This window comes from Lissotriton vulgaris, chromosome 8 (assembly GCF_964263255.1).
Source record: "Lissotriton vulgaris chromosome 8, aLisVul1.2, whole genome shotgun sequence".
Lineage (NCBI taxonomy): Eukaryota > Metazoa > Chordata > Amphibia > Caudata > Salamandridae > Lissotriton > Lissotriton vulgaris.
This window is the reverse complement of record NC_141696.1, coordinates 1,060,040,420-1,060,060,248: the sequence shown is the minus strand read 5'-3', so window position 1 is coordinate 1,060,060,248 and position 19,829 is coordinate 1,060,040,420. Positions and strand designations below refer to the sequence as shown.

Here is a 19,829-nt window from a genome sequence, read left to right as displayed (position 1 = left end):
CCTCCCATAGGAGGTGGCCGCATCCCCCAAAACCAGTTTTTCTTTTAAGCAGAGTAGGCGCTGCCTCCTCCCCAAGTCTTTCCGAGGTCTCGAGGGCCCCATTCCGTGGGGCTGACACATATTTCACAAGCATTTACAATGCAACGGTTTCGCTTTTGTAAAAGTTTGAGCTTTTGTTAATTGCTTTTGACAAAATTTCTTATATATGTTGTTATAGAAATCTAGTGAGTAAAAGGCATGTGGTGTGCCCACATCTAACTGGGTCCATCAGCAGCAGTGTTTCACTGGGATCGCGGTGCCTGCTCACCCTTAGCTGATCGTAGGCACGCATCTGCACATACAATGATCAGTTTCCAGCAGCAGAACTTCATTAAAATTCATGGGGTGATATTTTAGAAACATGATTTGAGCTTCCCAGAGAGCTTTATTTGGTCACTTGTATTCAAATTTCCCTGTACAAGGGTGGATTTTGAGCTTTTTAAGGAAGACAAGTAAATTAGGCATACAGTGTGCGGTTGAGGCTGTGGGTGGAAGTATTACATTTCATATTTTGAGCCATTTACTTAAATATTTTTGAAAAGTTACAGTGCTTTGCAAATTAATTGCACCTAGTCTTTTATAGTAGTGAAAGGGGTGACATGAAATACACACACGTTGTGCCAAAATAAGTTATCCACCCCATGTCAACACCAGTCACATTGCTCGTTTTGCATTACACATAAATCACAGAAATGATAGTTGCAAATAAATGTGTTATCATCCAGTTCAAACACAAACATTACAGTCAATCTGAAAAATTACAGTTGGAAATGTAGATATAGAACTAGAGCGGACAGCAGAGAACTGTATCCTACACCAAGCCTCATCTTGGTGAACTGAATACTTGTGAGCAAGAAAAGTCAACTGCCTAGTGTCTTCTAATTCTACCTCTTAACTAGGGGGTGATCTCAATGTCACCAAAGGCCAAATGTTTCCAGTCCATGACTTTGATTAAGCAATCCCACACATGGCAGAATGCAATCCCACACATGGTAGTAGTCTTAACTTCACTTATGAGTGATTGGTAAAAGATGAGCAATGGGTTGGAAACATTGTACCATCATAAATCCTGCATCAATCAACCAAACACCCTCTGAGCACTGCACAAATCTTCCACAGCAAAGGTACTGGGAATATTGTCATATAAAATGCAACAGAGGCTTTGCGCAAATTTGATAACTGTCGCAGAAACCTTCAAGTTGGAGTGTTTTGTGTTTACCAGAAAATTTAGCATAGTGGATAGGGCATCCAACAGTACCTGGAAAAAGATTGGCAACATCATGCAACTGTGCAGATAAATTTGGTGCAACTGTGCAGATAAATTTGGTGCAACTTGTTCAAATATGAAACAGCGGGTGTATTACAAAATAACCCTACAAGTGGATCAAAAGAAGAGTTAATACCTGAAGGTCATGCAAGTCAGGTCAACCTCCACACAGGTTCAATAGATAACAGGGATTTGTATGGAGTTTAAAAACGAGTTGGAGGACGAATGAGAGTGCAAAAGGAAATATAACAGGTGTAATACGACCGAAGTGCCTCCAATACACAGGCATCAAGTTTCAAACCCAGAAATGAAAATGAGGTAAGAAACGCATTTTGCGACGGGTCACTTTTTGTGCACTTACTTTGTGGGCCACTACATAGATATATATAACAGCCCAACAACTGGATGGAAAAGGCTTGACCTGAATGTTAACAGGTAAGACAACCGGAACGCGGAGAATCATTTATGCTATGCAGCTGTACACAGCCTGCACACAAAGAAGCAAGTTATTACTTCAGATGCTCCTTGATTAACAATATACACAAATAAGAAAAACACATTAATTGATTCCAATAGTCGTCCAAATGCAGACATCCCATTAGATAATGTATTGTATGATCCTATATCCTACTAAGGACTGTTTAAATGTCATTTTAGTTTCAAGACAGTTTTACTTTTGCGTTCTTTAATGATTAAATGTGTAATGCCAACAAATCTAAAACATCATCCACAGCTAACGCAAACATGCTTAGCACAAGGTAGCGTGAAATGCAACAGGAAGCATACCGGATCCGCAAAAATAAGTGTCACACCAGAGAAAATAAAAGGGCCAAGCTAGTCTGGACCATTGCAGAGGCATTCAAAGATTAACTCTGCCTTACTACAAATTGACAAAGTGTTTTGCAAACAGCAACTTGTCCTCCGCGACTTCTTTTTAATTCATTGGGATAAAAAAAATATATATATAAGAATCCCCTTGATAGCTTTACAATATTACGTATATTAACGAAGTATTTACGTAGCCCACCGGTTCCCTTGCCTGTGTGGGTAGAAAACTTCAAGCAATTAGCCAATATGAAATAAAAACCCACTGCACCAATGTACAACAAGCTCTGGCAAAAACAAAGCTCCACTGGGGGGCAAAAGATACTCTTTGTGCAAAACCACAGTATCTAAAACAAATATTTCAGCTAATTGTAAATGATGATATAAGCACTGTGCAACCGGAGCGGCGTTTACAGATGAAACTGTGTGGACATCACTACCGCATTCTGGTTCTAATACATGCGGCAGGTTTCATTTGAATAAGTAAATGTATAAGCTTAATAACACAAATGGTGCAATGCAGTGGTGTCCGAAAGGAGAAGATCATATCAGCGCAAGCCTAACATCCCCACCCCCGGACTTTCCCCAGAAAGTCGGCAATTATGTATTTAAATTACCCATGTGTTAAAGATTTTTTTTTTTATCTGTAAAACACGCAAAAGGCCTCAAACCCACTGACTACTGAAGATTTAGTAAAAGGTCAAGACTGCTATCCCCGTAGATGCAAGATCAGATTGTGCCCTGGGCCTGATCGTACTTCAGCCCAGCAGATACAGGTCAGGCGGCTGAGCCTAGAAAACACTAGTCCCAGCATAATATTGTGAGCCAAACTCTGTGCTTGTATTGAGAAAGAATACAAGGTGACAGCGGAAGTAAGGGACACAGAAGCCAATCAAGACAGACATACAAATAAGAGAAATATAGATGCAGTGACAGACGGAGCAACAGGCAAATAGATTCAGTTGCAGAGATAAAGGCAGCGATACTGAACGGGCACACGGACAGCGGGAGGGGGGGCGGGAACGAGCACAAGCACAATCAAAAGGCAGAAGGCAAGAAAAATAAAACAAAGCACTCACCTGGACTTCTTCCGTACCAGTAGATGCGAGAAGTCGACGGGCCCCGGCGCCATCTTCAAAGAAATGCCCAAAACAAACCTTGACAAAAAAAAACAACCGCCCACCGCCGCAATGACGATTGCAAGGGGGCGGGATGAGAAAAATTTGACGAATCGCCTCGCACAATGATGGACGCCTCTCTCTTCCAATGGCTAGCCTCCATTTGTGGAGCTAGCCAATGGAAGACAGAGGCGGGACAAACATCTATACTGTAACTCAAAAGATTTCGCCCTGCGCGAAAGTCTGCTGCGCAGCTTTCGGCGAGGCGAAACCTAAAAAGGAGTCAGGATGCAGCCCCACTTCCAGAGCTTCTTAAAGCCCCAGCGCCACCTACATTGCTGTGTCCTGGGCAGCCCACTCCTGTGACACAGTTTCCCTGCTCGCAAGAGCACGGGGAGCTGAAAAAAATGCCCCTCCCATGTGGGAGTACACATTATTTTTCCCTTCAAACTCTTTTGCTGGCAGGGAGAGAGATTGTTCCCGCCTGGTGGGAACAGAGAAAAAAGCAATGTTGGCTTGTGCTGCACCCAGGATGGATGCATGGAGGGGTTGCTGGGGCTCTCTTGCGGCCCCCAACATTGTTGGCGGAGCCCTGTGTTGGCACTCACATAGGGCACTGGCGGATGGGGTCCCCGGGGCCTGTAACCACTCGGGGAGGGGTGCCTGTTTAGGCTTGGGTAGTGGGGGGCTACATGCCTCTCTCTTTAAAAAAAATGACATCCTTGGGGGGATGGGCTCGGCAGGGCCTGTGACGGCTGGGGAGAAAGGCGACTTGCCTCCTCCCCTTAAATAAGACTATGTCTCCAGGGGGTATGGGGTCCCCGTGGCCTGTAAAGGCTTGGGGAGTGGGTCTGGGTGCACCTCGCCATAAAAATGGATGCGGCCTAGGAGAGCACCCAAAATATATATATTCTTTTTAAATAAATGAGCCAAATGAGATGTATAATTATTGTTCAATGCCCCTTACAAGGAGTGCCCCATAATGCCCTGGCGCATTTTAACACAATATATTTTGTGCTTGTGGTGCTCGTCGAAGAGGCAGAGCTACCACCAAACATTTTTGTAATGTGGTGGGGGCAGCAAGGAGTGCAGCAGCCCCCCTCCTAACACCCCCAGCAAAATTAATCCATGATCCATAGAGAGCTTTTTTTTTATGATCACTGTTTTTAAGCATTGAACTGTGAATTAAATAAATGTGTATTTCAATATAATTATTGGTCATTTTGTGACAGACAATGCACATGCTTGTTATGTTGATATTCTGACCCCTTCATAAAGCCAATAGGCCCACTTAAAAAAATATATATATTTTGATGTTCTAATCCTTTGTCTGAGTTAGTAGCTCTGCTTTACTGAAAATGGCATCCCTTATATTCCCCCGACGAAGGGCACACGATGGCCCGAAATGCATTGGGTTCTTTTTTATGAACTAAAAAACACTGCTTGCGATGGACTTTTTGCATCACTCGTATTCTTTCTAAGAGGCACCGGATGGGCCCTGTTTGAATATTAGAAACTTGAAAATTGGCATTAAATCCCGAATGTTGGATCGTGAAATCATTGGAGAATTATGGAAATTGAAATTAATGGAGTAGAATATGGTCAAATATTGGATTAATGAGGATTAAGGATGAAAGGATTTGGTATATATAGTGCACGCTAAACAGCGGCACAGAGCTGTGCATTTGACTCAGGGGCTATGCAGTCCCTCATCACTAATCGCTTATATTCAGCCATGTGCGCCAGCTCGAGTTTGAGCACCGCCCTATATCAATCCACCCTGCTGCGTATGGTTTGTGCGCAATGGGGGGTTGGGCGCAGGGCGTGGCATGTGGCCAACTCCATGCTGTACATTAGCAAAGACCTGTGCTGCATGGGGTTGGCTGCCATCTGAAAGTTGGACGTATGCCAGGCCAGGCTCCCTAATGAACCCCTCTTGCGCAGGTTGGCTGCTTACGAGAGGTTGATTGCAGCAACCGTGTAACCAAAGGTTAATGGGACGTTATAATTAGGTGAAAATACTAGTTAAAACATACCGTTTAAATTAACAAAACCACTGAAATTCACCAGTTTATTATCTCAAGTGACAATAGCTCTTGCCCTAAGGTAACTATACTTTGCTCCCTTGCTATGCATTGTTAATTACACCGTATATTACATCACTTATGACATGACAAGATCTATGACATCATTAATAACATGACTGCAACACGCAAAATGACATATGGATGATAAAACTGTGCATGGCTGAGGTGTAGGTTATAGTTCTCTTAGGGCACAAATTATAGTTACTTGAGATAACTTGAGGCATCTTTGAATGCACCTCCTCTCAGAGGCACTCGCAGCTCCCTTCTCCTAAGTCATAGATATGTAAGCATTATTCCATTCATGCGAATACAGACCAGCATCAACCCATGATTTATAGAAGCTCTCAACAAATTTGATTGTTAATTCTGTGAAAAACCATAGCACAAATCACCAATCTGCAAACAGAACTCTGCTTCTTCTGCTCGACCGGCCTCTCGCTCACCATCTTCCCGCTCACCATCTTCCCTTGCATACTGAAGCCAAAGCTGGAGGTCTCGCTCCTAAAGCCTGGAATAACCTCCCCCTACACATCAGGTCCCACCTCCTTAGCCTTTGAGTTCTGAAAGTAGCTGAAGACCTGAATCTTTACCTAGACTCTGAGCACGGTCAGAGCATCCCCCATCTTATTAGCACCAGAATGTGTGTGAATGGTGCACTTCACAAGTAAATATAACAAAACATAACATGTTAAAACAATACAGCCATTTAACAAATATAAAGCACCCAGAACTGGACGGCTGTAATCTGCTCAATTTCGAATCGGCCCACTTTGAGACCTTGTTGAAGAAATTTAATTTTGCGATGAATAGTTTGCAAAAACAATTTATAAACATTATTGCCATAGAAAAAGATCACATTTGTTTTAGTTTCTGCTCTGATTTAGTCATACTGGGGCCGACTCACAGAACTAATCTGAGATCAAATCCTAAACTTACTACTTTTTGTATTCATAGAAGGCACTTACTACTTTTGGTATTCACAGAAGGCACTTAGTACATTTGGTTAAACGTACAACTTTTGGTTAAACATTCTACTTTTCGTGTTTTTTTGTTAGGCACGGGGAGATTAAGTGATTTGCCCAGAATCACAGGATGTTAACCATCGTTGCCGAGACTCGAGCCCAGTTACCCATCTTCGAAGTCGACCGCTCCAGCCGTAGGGCTACATAATCTCACCATATATATATATATATATATATATATATATATATATATATATATATATATATATATATATACATACACACACACACACACACACACACACACAAATATGAATATACATACAAATATATATACACATACACACATTATATGTGCGTAGATAGCTGCTTCCATTTTTGCAATATTTGGAAAGGGACAATTTGCTTAACTATTATAACTATATGAAAAACTGATATATGTTTTTAAGATCAAGCCTGGGCAGCGAATGCTTTACCTTGCAAAGCATGCTGTATTCAGGTATGGACTTAAAACTATGTCCATTTTCCGCCCATCTTTTTCAGTTGTCTCCTGTTACTGTCCTTTCTAAATGGTTACTTTTGATTCATGATTAGGCTTAGTAGCCCCTCCTTTGTACCACCTTGTCTGCATTGTAACCTCCCATGAGAACTGGACTTTTTTACTTGTGTTGTTACCCAGTCTGCTTTATCGAGTCTGTGAGCACTATTTTCTTTAATGACTCATCACTGTCTCTTTAAAGCAGGCTTTAGATTGGCGACCACCACCCCCCCTTTTTTTTCCCAGTATGACATGTGCTTTCCGTTTTACAATAGCAGTCCACACACCACTCGCTGGAGGCTGCCCTTGAGAAATAATGGCGAGCGCTTCCTGTTTGAAATTTCAGCACTCCGCGCACGCTTTTACTTTTTAGGGCTCGGCCTACGTCACCACTTCGTCAGAAGTGGGGCGGAGCTCCGAGCCGTTTTGTTAAGGGGCTCAGAGTAGTGAAGTAAAAATTCCTCAGTGCGCGAGATTTTTCCGTAGTTTATTCTGGCATCTGCATTCTAATTGGTCCTCGCACTGCTGTGTTTTTATAAGACAGCACGCAATAGGACATATGCATTTCAGTTTCTCGACTTCCTGCATATTCCGTTAGGAGACGCGCAGGAGAATGCCATTAATCTTCAATTACCAGCTGTCAGGGGCCTGGTAATTGAAGGCAGATGCTGGGCGCGCTGTGTGCGCATTCACCACTCTCCATTTACTATTTTTTTCAGATGTGTGTGAGCGCATACAGAATAAGCTACAAGGTAGGGTCTGTGGTCTCAAGAGTTAACTGAGAAATGGGCATTCTTGTGGGCCTGGCTGATTGGGCGCTGAATTCGTGGTGTCTGTGTAACCTTCAAACGGCCACAACATGCACAATTGTAAATGATTTAGTAACAGATAAAAGTCCAGCTTTGTTTACATTTTCTTTGGAAATCCCCAAATAATATAATCATTGCTGAATACTTAAAATGGCCTACATTAACTGTCGCCTGGCACGTTTCCAGTGTGTTCACCGGAATTGTCAACAACTTGCTGCACGCGCACTAGTGAATGGTTACAAACATACCTGAGCCGAGTGCAGGTGCTACAAAGGTGAACCCATCAGAAAAGAGAGTGCATCAAGACTAGCGCGCTCCTCCCCCGCGCCCGCACAGAAACCACAAGCCGCAGCTGGACTCTGACCACCTGCACGCACCTGATGCTTGTAAAGTCAGAGCTGGCCACTTGGGAACAGGTTCGAATCCCAGCTTTGGCTGAACACCACGTGATTCTTTGCAAATTACTTAATCTCCCTGTAATCTAAAACACACATAGAAATGAATCTGACCTTGTGTAATGTAAATGCCGATCTGTTAATGCGATCCAACGATCTTAGGCAGAACTCGTGTTATATAAAAGTGCAAAAATAAAAATAACAATACTAAACACAATTTAGAAGCTGCTTATCTTGATGAAGTGGAGTGCCACGGAACGTGTCGACAACTTCAGTTAAAACTGCTCAGTACCCTCTCTGCTTCAACAACTGAGTTGACAAAATCTGATTAAAAGTAAAGGTAGATCTATTTAAAACCACATTCTTGCAGACGGACTGAAGAATAAAGTGCAGGTCAGTTTATGGAACTGGTCCCTGTAAAATTCGTTATTGGCAAGCAGACCCCTTGTTTAGCGAGAGGAATACTAATAGCTTTACCAGCTTGTGTAGTTGTCACCCCCCTCAACAGTAATGGCATCGGAGGGCAAATACATGGTGGAATGCCAGCTGGCAAGCTAAAAGAGTTTGATATTAACATGTACATTATGTTGTGTGTATCCTCCTGATCTGTCAGCATAGAATAGATAGTCAACGTTTCTCTCTTAGCGAAATACATTGGTGGTTTCGACATCTCACGGGCCGCCCACCCTGAGGCCACTGGTCTGTTTCCCATCACGAATGACTTTCACGTGGCTGCTGTGTTTTTTCTTCTTCTAATTAAGAACCATTGATACCTCTAATGCAGTATTCATCTGTCAGTCAAACAAGCTCGTTAAACAAACCATGTGTTCTAACACAGCTGGGAGACGAGTGCGAGAGCGACAGTGAGTACAGAGTGAATTCGAGAGTGACAGGGAGTGCAGAGTGAGTGCGAGAGTGACAGTGAGTGCAGAGTGAGTGCGAGAGTGACAGTGAGTGCGAGAGTGACAGTGAGTGCAGAGTGACAGTGAGTGCAGAGTGAGTGTAGAGTGACAGTGAGTGCAGAGTGACAGTGAGTGCAGAGTGACAGTGAGTGCAGAGTGACAGTGAGTGCAGAGTGACAGTGAGTGCAGAGTGACAGTGAGTGCAGAGTGACAGTGAGTGCAGAGTGACAGTGAGTGCAGAGTGACAGTGAGTGCAGAGTGACAGTGATAGTGCAGAGTGACAGTGATAGTGCAGAGTGACAGTGATAGTGCAGAGTGACAGTGATAGTGCAGAGTGATTGTGAGAGTGACAGTAAGTGCAGAGTGATTGTGAGAGTGACAGTAAGTGCAGAGTGACAGTAAGTGCAGAGTGAGTGCCAGAGTGACAGTAAGTGCAGAGTGACAGTGAGTGTAGAGTGAGTGCAGAGTGAGTGCCAGAGTGACAGTGAGTGCCAGAGTGACAGTGAGTGCAGAGTGAGTGCAAGAGTGACAGTGAGTGCAGAGTGAGTGCCAGAGTGACAGTGAGTGACAGTGAGTGCAGAGTGAGTGCCAGAGTGACAGTGAGTGACAGTGAGTGCCAGAGTGACAGTGAGTGACAGTGAGTGCCAGAGTGACAGTGAATGCAGAGTGAGTGCAGAGTGACAGTGAGTGACAGTGAGTGCCAGAGTGACAGTGAATGCAGAGTGACAGTGATTTCAGAGTGAGTGCAGATTGACAGTGAGTGCGAGAGTAACTGTGAGTGCCAGAGTGACTGTGAGTGCAGAGTGAGTGTGAGTGCAGAGTGAGTGCAGAGTGACTGTGAGTGCAAACTTTCACCAGACACAGACACCATAAGTCGTCTGTGCAGGCTTCCACCAGGCACACATCACCAGACGTCAGTGCACGCTTTCACCAGGCTCACAAACCACCAGTCGTCAGTGCACACTTTCACCAGGTACACCACCACCAGCCGTCAGTGCACGCTTCCACCAGGCCCACACACCTCCAGCCTACAGTGCATGCTTCCACCAGGCACACACACCACCAGCGATCAGTGCACACATCAATTGTTAACGCATCCACAATTAACTATTGTAGCAATTGCAGTATTGTGCACTTTACTTTCAAACATATTCATCTAAAGCGCAGCATGCTACTATTGCTACAATTCCAATCAAACCCACATAATTCCACTACACACCACATGCATACACTCAATATCACATGGCTAAAAGACATTAACATTTACAATTCCATTAGCTCTAACTCAAAAAAATCTTAGACCTATTGCAGTGAGTGCAGGTGCACAGTGAGTGCAGAGTGAGTGTGAGTGCAAAAGAATGAGTGCAGAATACAGAGTGAATGCAGAGTGAGTGCAGAGTGAGTGCCACACATAAAACCACAAAAACCACAGACCACACACATATACCACACTCACACACACCACAAACACACCAGCCTCTCACCATTACACACTCATCACCACTCACCACCACACACTCAACCCCACAGACTCAACCCCACACACTCACTACTACACACAAAACAACACACGACCAGCAATCAGTGCATGCTTTTACTAGGCACAAACACCACCAGCCATCAATGTACGCTTTCACCAAACACAAACACGAGCATGCATCAGTGCCGCAAAACCACCACGCACACAACACACAATGTCAGTGCATGCTTTCACCAAACACACACACACACCAACACACACCAACAGCTGTCAGTGCAGACTTTCATCAGTCACACACACAACACCAGCCAAGTTCACTCTTTTACTAGGCACACTCGTCAACAGCTGTCAGTGCAGACTTTCATCAGTCACACACACCAGCCAAGTTCACTCTTTCACTAGGCACACTCGTCAACAGCTGTCAGTGCACCCTTTCACCAAGCGCACGCATTACCATCCATCTCTGTACGCTTGACAGCCACACATACTACCAGCCGTCACTGCACGCTACCACCAGGCACACACACCTCAAGCCGCCAATGCACGCTTCCACCAAGCACACACACCACCAGCCATCACTGCACAATTCTTACAGGCACACACATCCACCACCCATCAATGCACATATCAATTAACGCATCCACCATTAAATATTGTAGAAATCGCACTATGCTGCACCTTTTAAAGATAACGCGTTAAAGCGCAGCATGCCACCATTGCTAATATTCCAATCCAACACACATATTTCCAAAACACGCCACATGCTTGCACTCCAAAACACATGGCTAAAATACATTGGCATTTACAATGCCATTATCTCTAACTCAAAAAAACCCGAGACCTATTGCATTTCTAATGCTCGTTATTTTTCCTGTCAATTGTCATACAGCCACGCCGGCATTTTTGTTGGATGAATTGGCATCAGTGTTGTTTAGTTGGCTGCAACACTCATCGAGTGAAATACTAGAAATGTTCCATTGCACTTTCATTTATATAGCGCTTCATTCCCTTGAAAACGCATCCAAGTGCATGATTTGTAATGGTCTCCTTTACCTCTAGATTTAAACGTATGCTGCAATTGAAACGAACTAGTCAGGTTTATTGGGTTAGTTTAAAGTCATATATAGTGGAGCTAGATGCCGCGGTTGCCTCCTAGTACTAGCAACAGACTTTTAAACGAAGGGGCAAAGCATTGTGGAATAATTTTTTGTACTTGAGCCTCAATGATGTATAAGCCTATTAGACAGCATACAATCACGTTTATTTATGTGTTCACTGAAAGTCTCCCCCCACCCCCATACTGGTGTTTGTGTATAATAGTAGTTACCATAACCACGCATATACCCACAGGATAATCAAATGGACACATTTTAGTGATTGTTTCTTGTTTTGTAAAGTGATACCGCTCCCTGGGCTATGATCCGGGGGGCTTCCTAATGCTTTTCAGCCCTCACTGAACACAAAGGGTGCCCCCTTTACTTAAGAGGGCTCCCTCCTGCTGTTTTTGGCTCCCTCCCCTGCAGCCCGGTGGTCCTGCTCTGGGGATCTGGTGAGCGGGGTGTTTTTGCCTTGCTCCTTTCCTGTGAATAAAAGAAACAGCCCCCTGGGTGCTGTGTCCCACCCTGGTGTGATTCATTCAAGCCCTGATTGGAACCACATTGGGAGCAGCCGTAGATAACATGTCGGCACTGGCAGTGCTTGGGTGCAGACAGGCTGCCCTGAGAATCTCTTCCTGCACAGGATGGTTATTGCCCCCTATTGTTCAGAGACTTGTTGAGTGTTGTCATCCGAGGCGGCACGCTCTTGCTTGGTCCTGAATGTGGGTGATTTGTAGTGCAGATAAAACAAGCACTGGCGTTGCCAATAGGTCTCGCAGTAGGAAAGTTGGAGCTATTACAATTGCAAATAACAATGCCTTTTATTTTTGTTTTCAGTTTAAAAACATAAAGGGCTTTGTCATTTACAAAACCAATAGCTCCAACTTTCGTACTGCGAGACCTATTGGCAAGTGCTTGTTATTTACTTTCAGCCATTTGCAACATGGATAAAAAACATTAGCAAAGTCAATAGATCGCGCATAGGCAAGACCTAGTGGCTTTGCCAATGCTTGTTTTCTCTGGTATTGCAGAAAAATTGACAGCAAAAAGCACAAATGCATGCAGTTGCCAAACACATATTCAAATTTCTTTGCAAGCTCAAAATGACCCTGATTTGCAAATGTGGGCCACTTGTTAAGTTACCTGATCTGCAATTGGGGACCACTTTTATTGTGGTTCCCGGACTAATTTCTTTCCCAGTTTGACCATGGGTGCTCTGAAACCCAAGCCTTCGTGTTGCCCTTGTGCAAAATGTTGAAGGTTGACGGTGCTAGCTATCAAAAAACTCTTGAAACAGTAAGCATTTCAATATTAAGGTAATGACACATTACAACACCTGTATTTAACAATCTTTCCATGACGAGAGCAGGCTGTACCTTCCAAATGCATGAAATGCGTCAAAAGTTATATTTAGAAGCTGAATATATGCCAATTTCCAACTTTTTTGCCACACCCCAAAATATCGTATTGCCCAACCGTACTAAAATCACCTATCATGGAAATGCAGTATTACATATTCAACTTTAAGATTTGGCCAAATAATTGAATGAATAAAAGGGTTTGGAATGAAGTGGCATTGCTGCAAAGTGTGCACGTGCACAGTGCAAGCCTGCAAGGTTATCTCTCTGCAAAGCAGCCCTCTACAGCGCCCCCTGGAGGTGGGTGCTGTATAGGCGGGCGTTGAACCGAGGTCTAGCTGCCTGGGGCCAAAGGGTGGGGTGATGCTAAAATGTCTATGACGCTAAAAATATCCAGAGACAGCCCTGCGCACGTGAGACCAATTTAAAATGCAAACCGCTGTTGTTTATCTGCGTCTGGAGGTGGGTGCTGTATAGGTGGGCGTTGAACCGAGGTCTAGCTGCCTGGGGCCAAAGGGTGGGGTGATGCTAAAATGTCTAGGACGCTAAAAATATCCCGAGACAGCCCTGCGCACGTGAGACCAATTTAAAATGCAAACCGCTGTTGTTTATCTGCGTTGTGTCCTTACGGACTTGAGAGGTTGTCGGCTGGGGAAGTCCTCCCTGGAGGCAGGTTCAAGAACGGTAAACATTCCACTCAGACCACGTGCTGTGTTCAAGCTGCGCAGGGCAGGCGCTAGGAAGCGGAATGGATAAGAACCACAACCCCCTGCCTAAACTTAGCTGTTACTGTCTATTGAAATTAGACACATATATTACGAAATTGTGCAATAACGTGTGCTGTGATGCGTTAAGGTTACTATTGTTTGCCAAGTCAACAAGGGAGAGAACAACACGGGGAAACTGAAAGTACGGCCGGATTAGGGGAGGAGAGGCTGGGAACTGAAAGTACGGCCGGCCTGCGGCCGGCCATGAATAATTAGGGGAGGAGAAGCCGCAGAGCGCACGCTGGGCGAAGCCGTTTGATGTGCTGTGCGGCCGTGAATGCGCGTGCTTGTTTGGTCACGTGATTCACATGAACTTAAAGAAAACCGCAGGAACGAAGCCCTTGGTTTGACGAGGATTTTCAAGACAGGAATTCTGGCTCTGCTCAATGCGCTTGCGCGCATTGATAGGTCGCGAGACCTAAACATGTCTTCACTTGAACGCCACCGCACAGACCTGGACACCAAATTCAGCAGAGCTGGCCCTTACCACCTCTCTCCCTCCAACATTTGCCTGCTCATATTCTATTTCTCTCCCCACGACCTCCTCCTCTCCCCCACCACTCCCGTCCAGTAACAGCCCGCTGCTGCAAAGTCGTCAATCACACTGTTAAGCGAAGCATTTGCAATGCAATAGGACTCGCAATAGCCATAGTTTAAGCTATTGGCATTGTAAAAGGCATTGCCTTCTATGTATGTGTTGTTTTTTAAAACATAAATAAAAGGCATTGTTATTTACAATGCCAATCGTTTAAACTCTCTCTATTGCGAGGCCTATTTCATTGCAAATGCTTGTTTTTCTATGCTGCAGGAGTAGCAAACTATTTTTGTTATTGACTGTAAGATGCATTTTTATAAATTTATGAAACTGCCTTGTCTTTGCTTGTTGTTCATAAATGGATTCCATATCTTAATGCGCTTGTTTGTTTGCTTGAGCAGGAAGAGGAAAAGGTCGCGGCAGACCAAGGCCTGAGGAGGAAGATGAATCATCAAGTGCCAGACCTTCTGCCCCAAGTACTTTATTTGACTTTTTAGAGTCCAAGATGGGTACTTTCTCGATAGAAGGTATGACATTTAAGTAAATATACAGTGATAAGATACCTATAATCACTTCTTTGGACACTTTTTCAGATTAAGTACTCAGCTGCTTTTGCAGGCATTGCATCTAAATGATATGGTAAATGGTTTGTGATACTTGATTGTTCACAGCGCCAATGGTCTGATGCGCTTGTATTTTGTGGAGCAGATGTGAAAGATTTTGTCAGTTCCGGGTTTAACAAAGATACAGGCAAGGCCACTGGAATTCTGCAATTATGCGGCTGCAGCATTACTCATATAATTGTAGATTCGCCATATGTAATCAGTCATCTGCTGCATAGTCTGCAGATTTCTAAGAAAAAAACTTTTCTAGCTCATATGGTTCAAAAGTTGCTAAAAACAAAGCTGCTCGTGTTGACGTGCAGTAGAATGCCCTTTATAAAGGTTGACTGGTCACCATTCTGTGGCTTACAGCTATATTGGGTGTTAACAGGGTACTAATGAGGTGCAAACGAAGCCTAGACATTGCTAACAAGTATAGACATAGAAAATTGTTAAATAATGCTATCAGAAATTGTGGTGCATTACACCAAATAATTTGCCTTTTCTTGCTACATAATTTAGTCAACCCTGCCACATAATTCCAGTGGGCCTGTACTGAGGTAAGTAAGCCATGTTAATTGTGCCCTATCCGTGTTCCATAGTTATTTAGTAGAATAAATACAAGTTAATCATTGGTCCACTTTACCCACAAAGAGCTTATGTGAACCTTTGACATCTTCTTAGAGCTTGCAAAAAGGAGTTAAGTGCATGCAATGGATAGTTGGAAAGAAAGTACTTGCATCAATAAAGTTGTTAGATCGTACACTGATACATTTCACTGATTTAAAAGCAATCCTATTCTGCATTATAAACCATTGAATTTATCTTTGAGAGACTGCAACATTTTAACAGCTCAAACACTGGCCAGAGATGTAGGAAGATTCTATGACAGCACAAGGAGCCTCAGATTATACATCTTGCTACTTTATTCACAATACAGCAGCAAAGATCCACAGCAAAAGAATATCAACATCAGTTTTAATATGCATCCGAGGTAAATATTACCTGCTTTAACCAATTCGACTATAGGTCCAGTTTAAAAGCCGTTGGGAGATTAAGCCCTTCCTCTTTCTTCAATGCTCAGCAAATGGGTAAATGCTTGTGTTCCCCACGCCTTGTTATGGACTGCATGAGTGCCTGATACTTGTTTTACAGGCACTTTGTGTGTGGATTTACCTAGCGGGCGGATTCTATCTAGCTTTGTGAGTTGTAAAGACATCCCACAACTGTATGCAGCACGCCTTTAGCTAAAAATCTTCTCATGGTGCCGGTCTAACGAGGTTGCTGATTCTTAATTTCAAGTTATCAGGGTTTGCGCAACAATACACGTGCTTCGCTTCTACGCTGTAAGTGACCTAGGCTAGCTGGCAGCCCTTGAAGCACCATGCTGTGTTCTCCTATGTCCATTAGAGTATGGAACCTTTATTCACAAACAGCGACCCACGTTCCTCAGAATCGACCCTGTTGGTGGGCAGATGTACTTTCCATTTGTGGCCATCTCCGCAGGCAGAGGGATCCTGCCCCCAAACCAGGCCTACTGGCCTTGCTGTTAAGCCAGTACAGGGTCTGCATAATGTTAACGCCCCAGAGAGGGTCTTTTGTTTAGTGGAGCATAGTCACCTCTGCGTCCTTAATCGACTTTTAACTTTCCTTCAAAATAGCTAAGAAATGTTTCATTGGTGTGCAAGTTGTACAGTGGCTGTGAATAATTTTCTATATTCTTTCTTTCATTCTGTATTCTTTCTTTTTATCTCTTGCTTTCTTTCTTGATCTCAAAGTTCTAGTAGCCAAAATATGTAGAAATTCGTAAAAGTTAGCCTTACTGTCAGAACATTGCTTGTCTAATGTTTGAGCCTGTATGTGGGATAAGATTGACTTGATGGAAGTATTTAATGTGTCTGATTTAATATAGCTTTTCCCAAAAGGTGAGTGGGCTCTGGCTGTCAAACGTGAGGAATGTAATGTCATGATTCAGTGTACTTTTCAGAAGAAAATAAACCCTCGTGCATTATAGTGCACGCACTCTATAGGAGGCGGAATTATACACTGTATAACCAAGTTTCTATCTTTCTACTCTCTTTGATGCGGATCGGGAGCTCTGCTCCCACCTTTCTCAGTTTTCCAACTGCTCCAATTACCCAGGCAGGGAAGATGTCTCTCTTGAAAACAACAGGATTCAAGCTGTGCCACAAACACAGGAAACAGATGTCAGTCGAGATCTCGTGCGATATGTGCCCATGGTGCTTATGGTACAGTCACGAGTCAGTCATGCACCAAAGAGGTGGGAAGCAAAGATTTTACATTGCCAAGCATAAAAAGAGGTTGTGTTCAAAACAGAAAAACAGCTCTTACTCTGAGTCATAGGGCCATTCTCAGTCAAGACGTTGATCTTGTAGATAGCCCCATTCCCAATGGAAGTCTTTCAATAAGTTGAAAAATACCATAAGCAGAAGAAAGCCAAGTGGGACTCATCCCGCCACTCTGAATATGTCAAGAAGTAGCAAGAGCTCCACTTAAAGGGACCAATGTCTTCTGATTCTGAGCTGGGCACGCATTTGGACCAAGATTGCCACAAATTTCTATTGACAGAAATTCTTCACACAGGTCTGGCTTTATCAGAGCAAGTACTACCATTTAACAAGGCCCTTATGGACATGGTCTTCGCAATGCTCAGGCCTTCCAGTCAGCTGATCTGTGGCCAGGTGCCACAGACTGTCCTTTGTCAACCCTGATTATCTGAACAAACACCCAATGCCTGAAAGACTGTTGCTGCAGGCATCCACAAGTAAAGTCAATCCTAATACTTTTTCGGCAAACCTGTCCGATAGGAAGTCGAAAAATATTGATGCTTTTGGTAAAAACATTTTTATCTCAGCTAGCCTGGCTTTGTATTCTCTGAATGAGGTGTGGTCTCTGTGCAGATGCAGCCATGCCTTGTGGAGAAAGACCAGCAAGGTCTTAACGACTGGGCCAAACGACCTAATTGGTCCAAACATTCCAGGACGGACAGGACACAGCAAGGTTTGTGTTGCATGCAGGCCTGAACACCACCACCTGCAGCGGCTCTGCTGTTGACACCAGGGAAGTGCTTAAAAGGAACACCTGGATGTGGTCAATCTGTTTTTCAGGGGATGTCCAAGCTTTCCTTATGAACATGCCCTTAGATGGATCTAGAATGTTGGAGAAAAGGCTGACTCAGTGATTGAGAACTTGAAACATAGCCATCTTCATTCTAAGGGTTATTGTGGCTGCCGGACTTGGTGGGGGGGGGTCATGGGGTTCTGGTCTTGCTAATTTCTCATCCAGTAGAAGGCCCAAGGCCTCAGGCTACACTGGAGCACCAGTTATTGAATGCTTTTCCATAGAAGGACACATTCAGAATGCTCAAATTCTCTCTGCTTTGGATCAAGAGTACTGGATGGTTTCCCTGAACAAGTAGAACGTGTATTTTCATACGCTCGTACTGCAGTCCCACAGATGTTACCTGCAGTTCACATCATTGTCAAAATACTTCCAGTTCACCATGCTCCCCATTGGATTTACCTCCACCCCTGAGTGTTCATGAAAGTGATGGTGGTGGTCGCAGCTCATCTTTGTAGCTCGAGGTTAAATGTATTCTTGTACCTTGCTGACTTGCTGCTCAAGGAAGGCTCACCACAATCAGTAAACTAGGTGCCCTGTAGAGCACCTAGTTTACTTCCAGTTTTTTTTTCATTGGGCTTTTCCATCAAAGAGCTAAACTGCTATCTGAGCCTTTCCCCTCCGTCTGTTTTAGACAAGGGAATATTCTAAAACTTCCCACTGCAGAAGCAAGACTGAGACATTCAGGATCTGATCCTGACATTTCAGGTGCAGTCCTGGGTCCTGGTAAGGATGGTTGTGAGGCATCTTGCACTCCTGATCTCATGCAGCCTCCTCTTTCCCCTATGCCAGATAGCGCATGTGGATCCTGCTATGGAACGTAAGGTTTAAATGAACCCAGCACCAGGGCTGCCCTTCCAAATCTGTCCTGATCCTACAAGAGATGTTTTAGAATCAAATGTGGTGGCAGACGAGAACCAACCTCACCTGCTGCAGGCCATTCTCCCTCTCATACCCAGATTTCACTGTCATGAAGTATTGATCACTTCCTGGGTGAGGGTGGTCTGGGAAGGGAACTATCAAAAGTGTCTTGTTTCTGGGGGTTAGTCAGCTTCACATCAGTCTTGGAGCTTTGGGTGATCTGTCTTGGTCTGAAAGCTTTCTTTCTAATCATTAACAGACTCCTGGTACAGGTCCTAATGGACAACACGACTTCTGTGTGGTACGGTTATGTTATGTTATGTTAATCCAAAATTTATAGAGCGTACAGCTACTCAACAGAGTGTCCCGGCACTATGACAGAAGAGACGGGAGAACAAAAGCTACGGATACCGAAAGGGACCAATAGTTTAAGGTGATTGCTGAAACATCCAGGTTTTTAACTGGTTTCTAAACTCCAGAAGGGTCGTGGTCTGTTTCAGCAATAGATGCAGGCTATTCCAAACTCGAGCCACTTGAACATGGAAGGACCAACCTCCACTACGGGCTCTACAGAAATTCGGTGCCATGATCAAATATTGGTGAACTGATCTTAGCGGTCTACGGGGAGTGTAAAAGGAAATTATTTTCCTGATGTAATGTGCCCCCAGGCCATGGAGAGCTTTGAAGGCAAGCGTCAGGGCTTTGAAAAGAATTCTGGACCGGATCGGGAGCCAGTTTAATTTCTTCAAATAGGGAGACATCCGTTCCCTGGCCCCTAACTTCAGGACTGCTCTGGCCGCTGAATTTTGAACAATGTGCAGTCTGTTCAGTAAACACTCCGGTAGACCAAAATATAGGACATTCACATAGTCCAATCTGAAGGTAATGAGGGCCTGCACCACTAACTTCCTATGCATCATTGGTAGCAGGTAGAGGAATTTCCTGATCATTTTCAGGAGTCCGAAGCATGTGCCGGTTACTGACTGAACTTGAGTTTTCATGGATAGCCTGTCATCCATTCTTACTCCCAGGTTTCTCACTGTGTT

The 19,829-nt window shown here is 44.1% G+C and overlaps 1 protein-coding gene across 2 annotated transcripts in view; it reads left to right on the top strand.

Annotated features, from left to right (window-relative positions):
* LOC147698289 (tudor domain-containing protein 3-like) overlaps nt 1-19,829 on the top strand; it is a 764,430-nt gene that overhangs the window by 513,532 nt on the left and 231,069 nt on the right. For both annotated transcript variants that reach the window (XM_086934904.1, XM_086934903.1), the window contains exon 10: nt 14,581-14,706. In XM_086934904.1, coding sequence (XP_086791030.1) covers nt 14,581-14,706 — 126 coding nt within the window. The remainder of the gene's footprint in view (nt 1-14,580; nt 14,707-19,829) is intronic.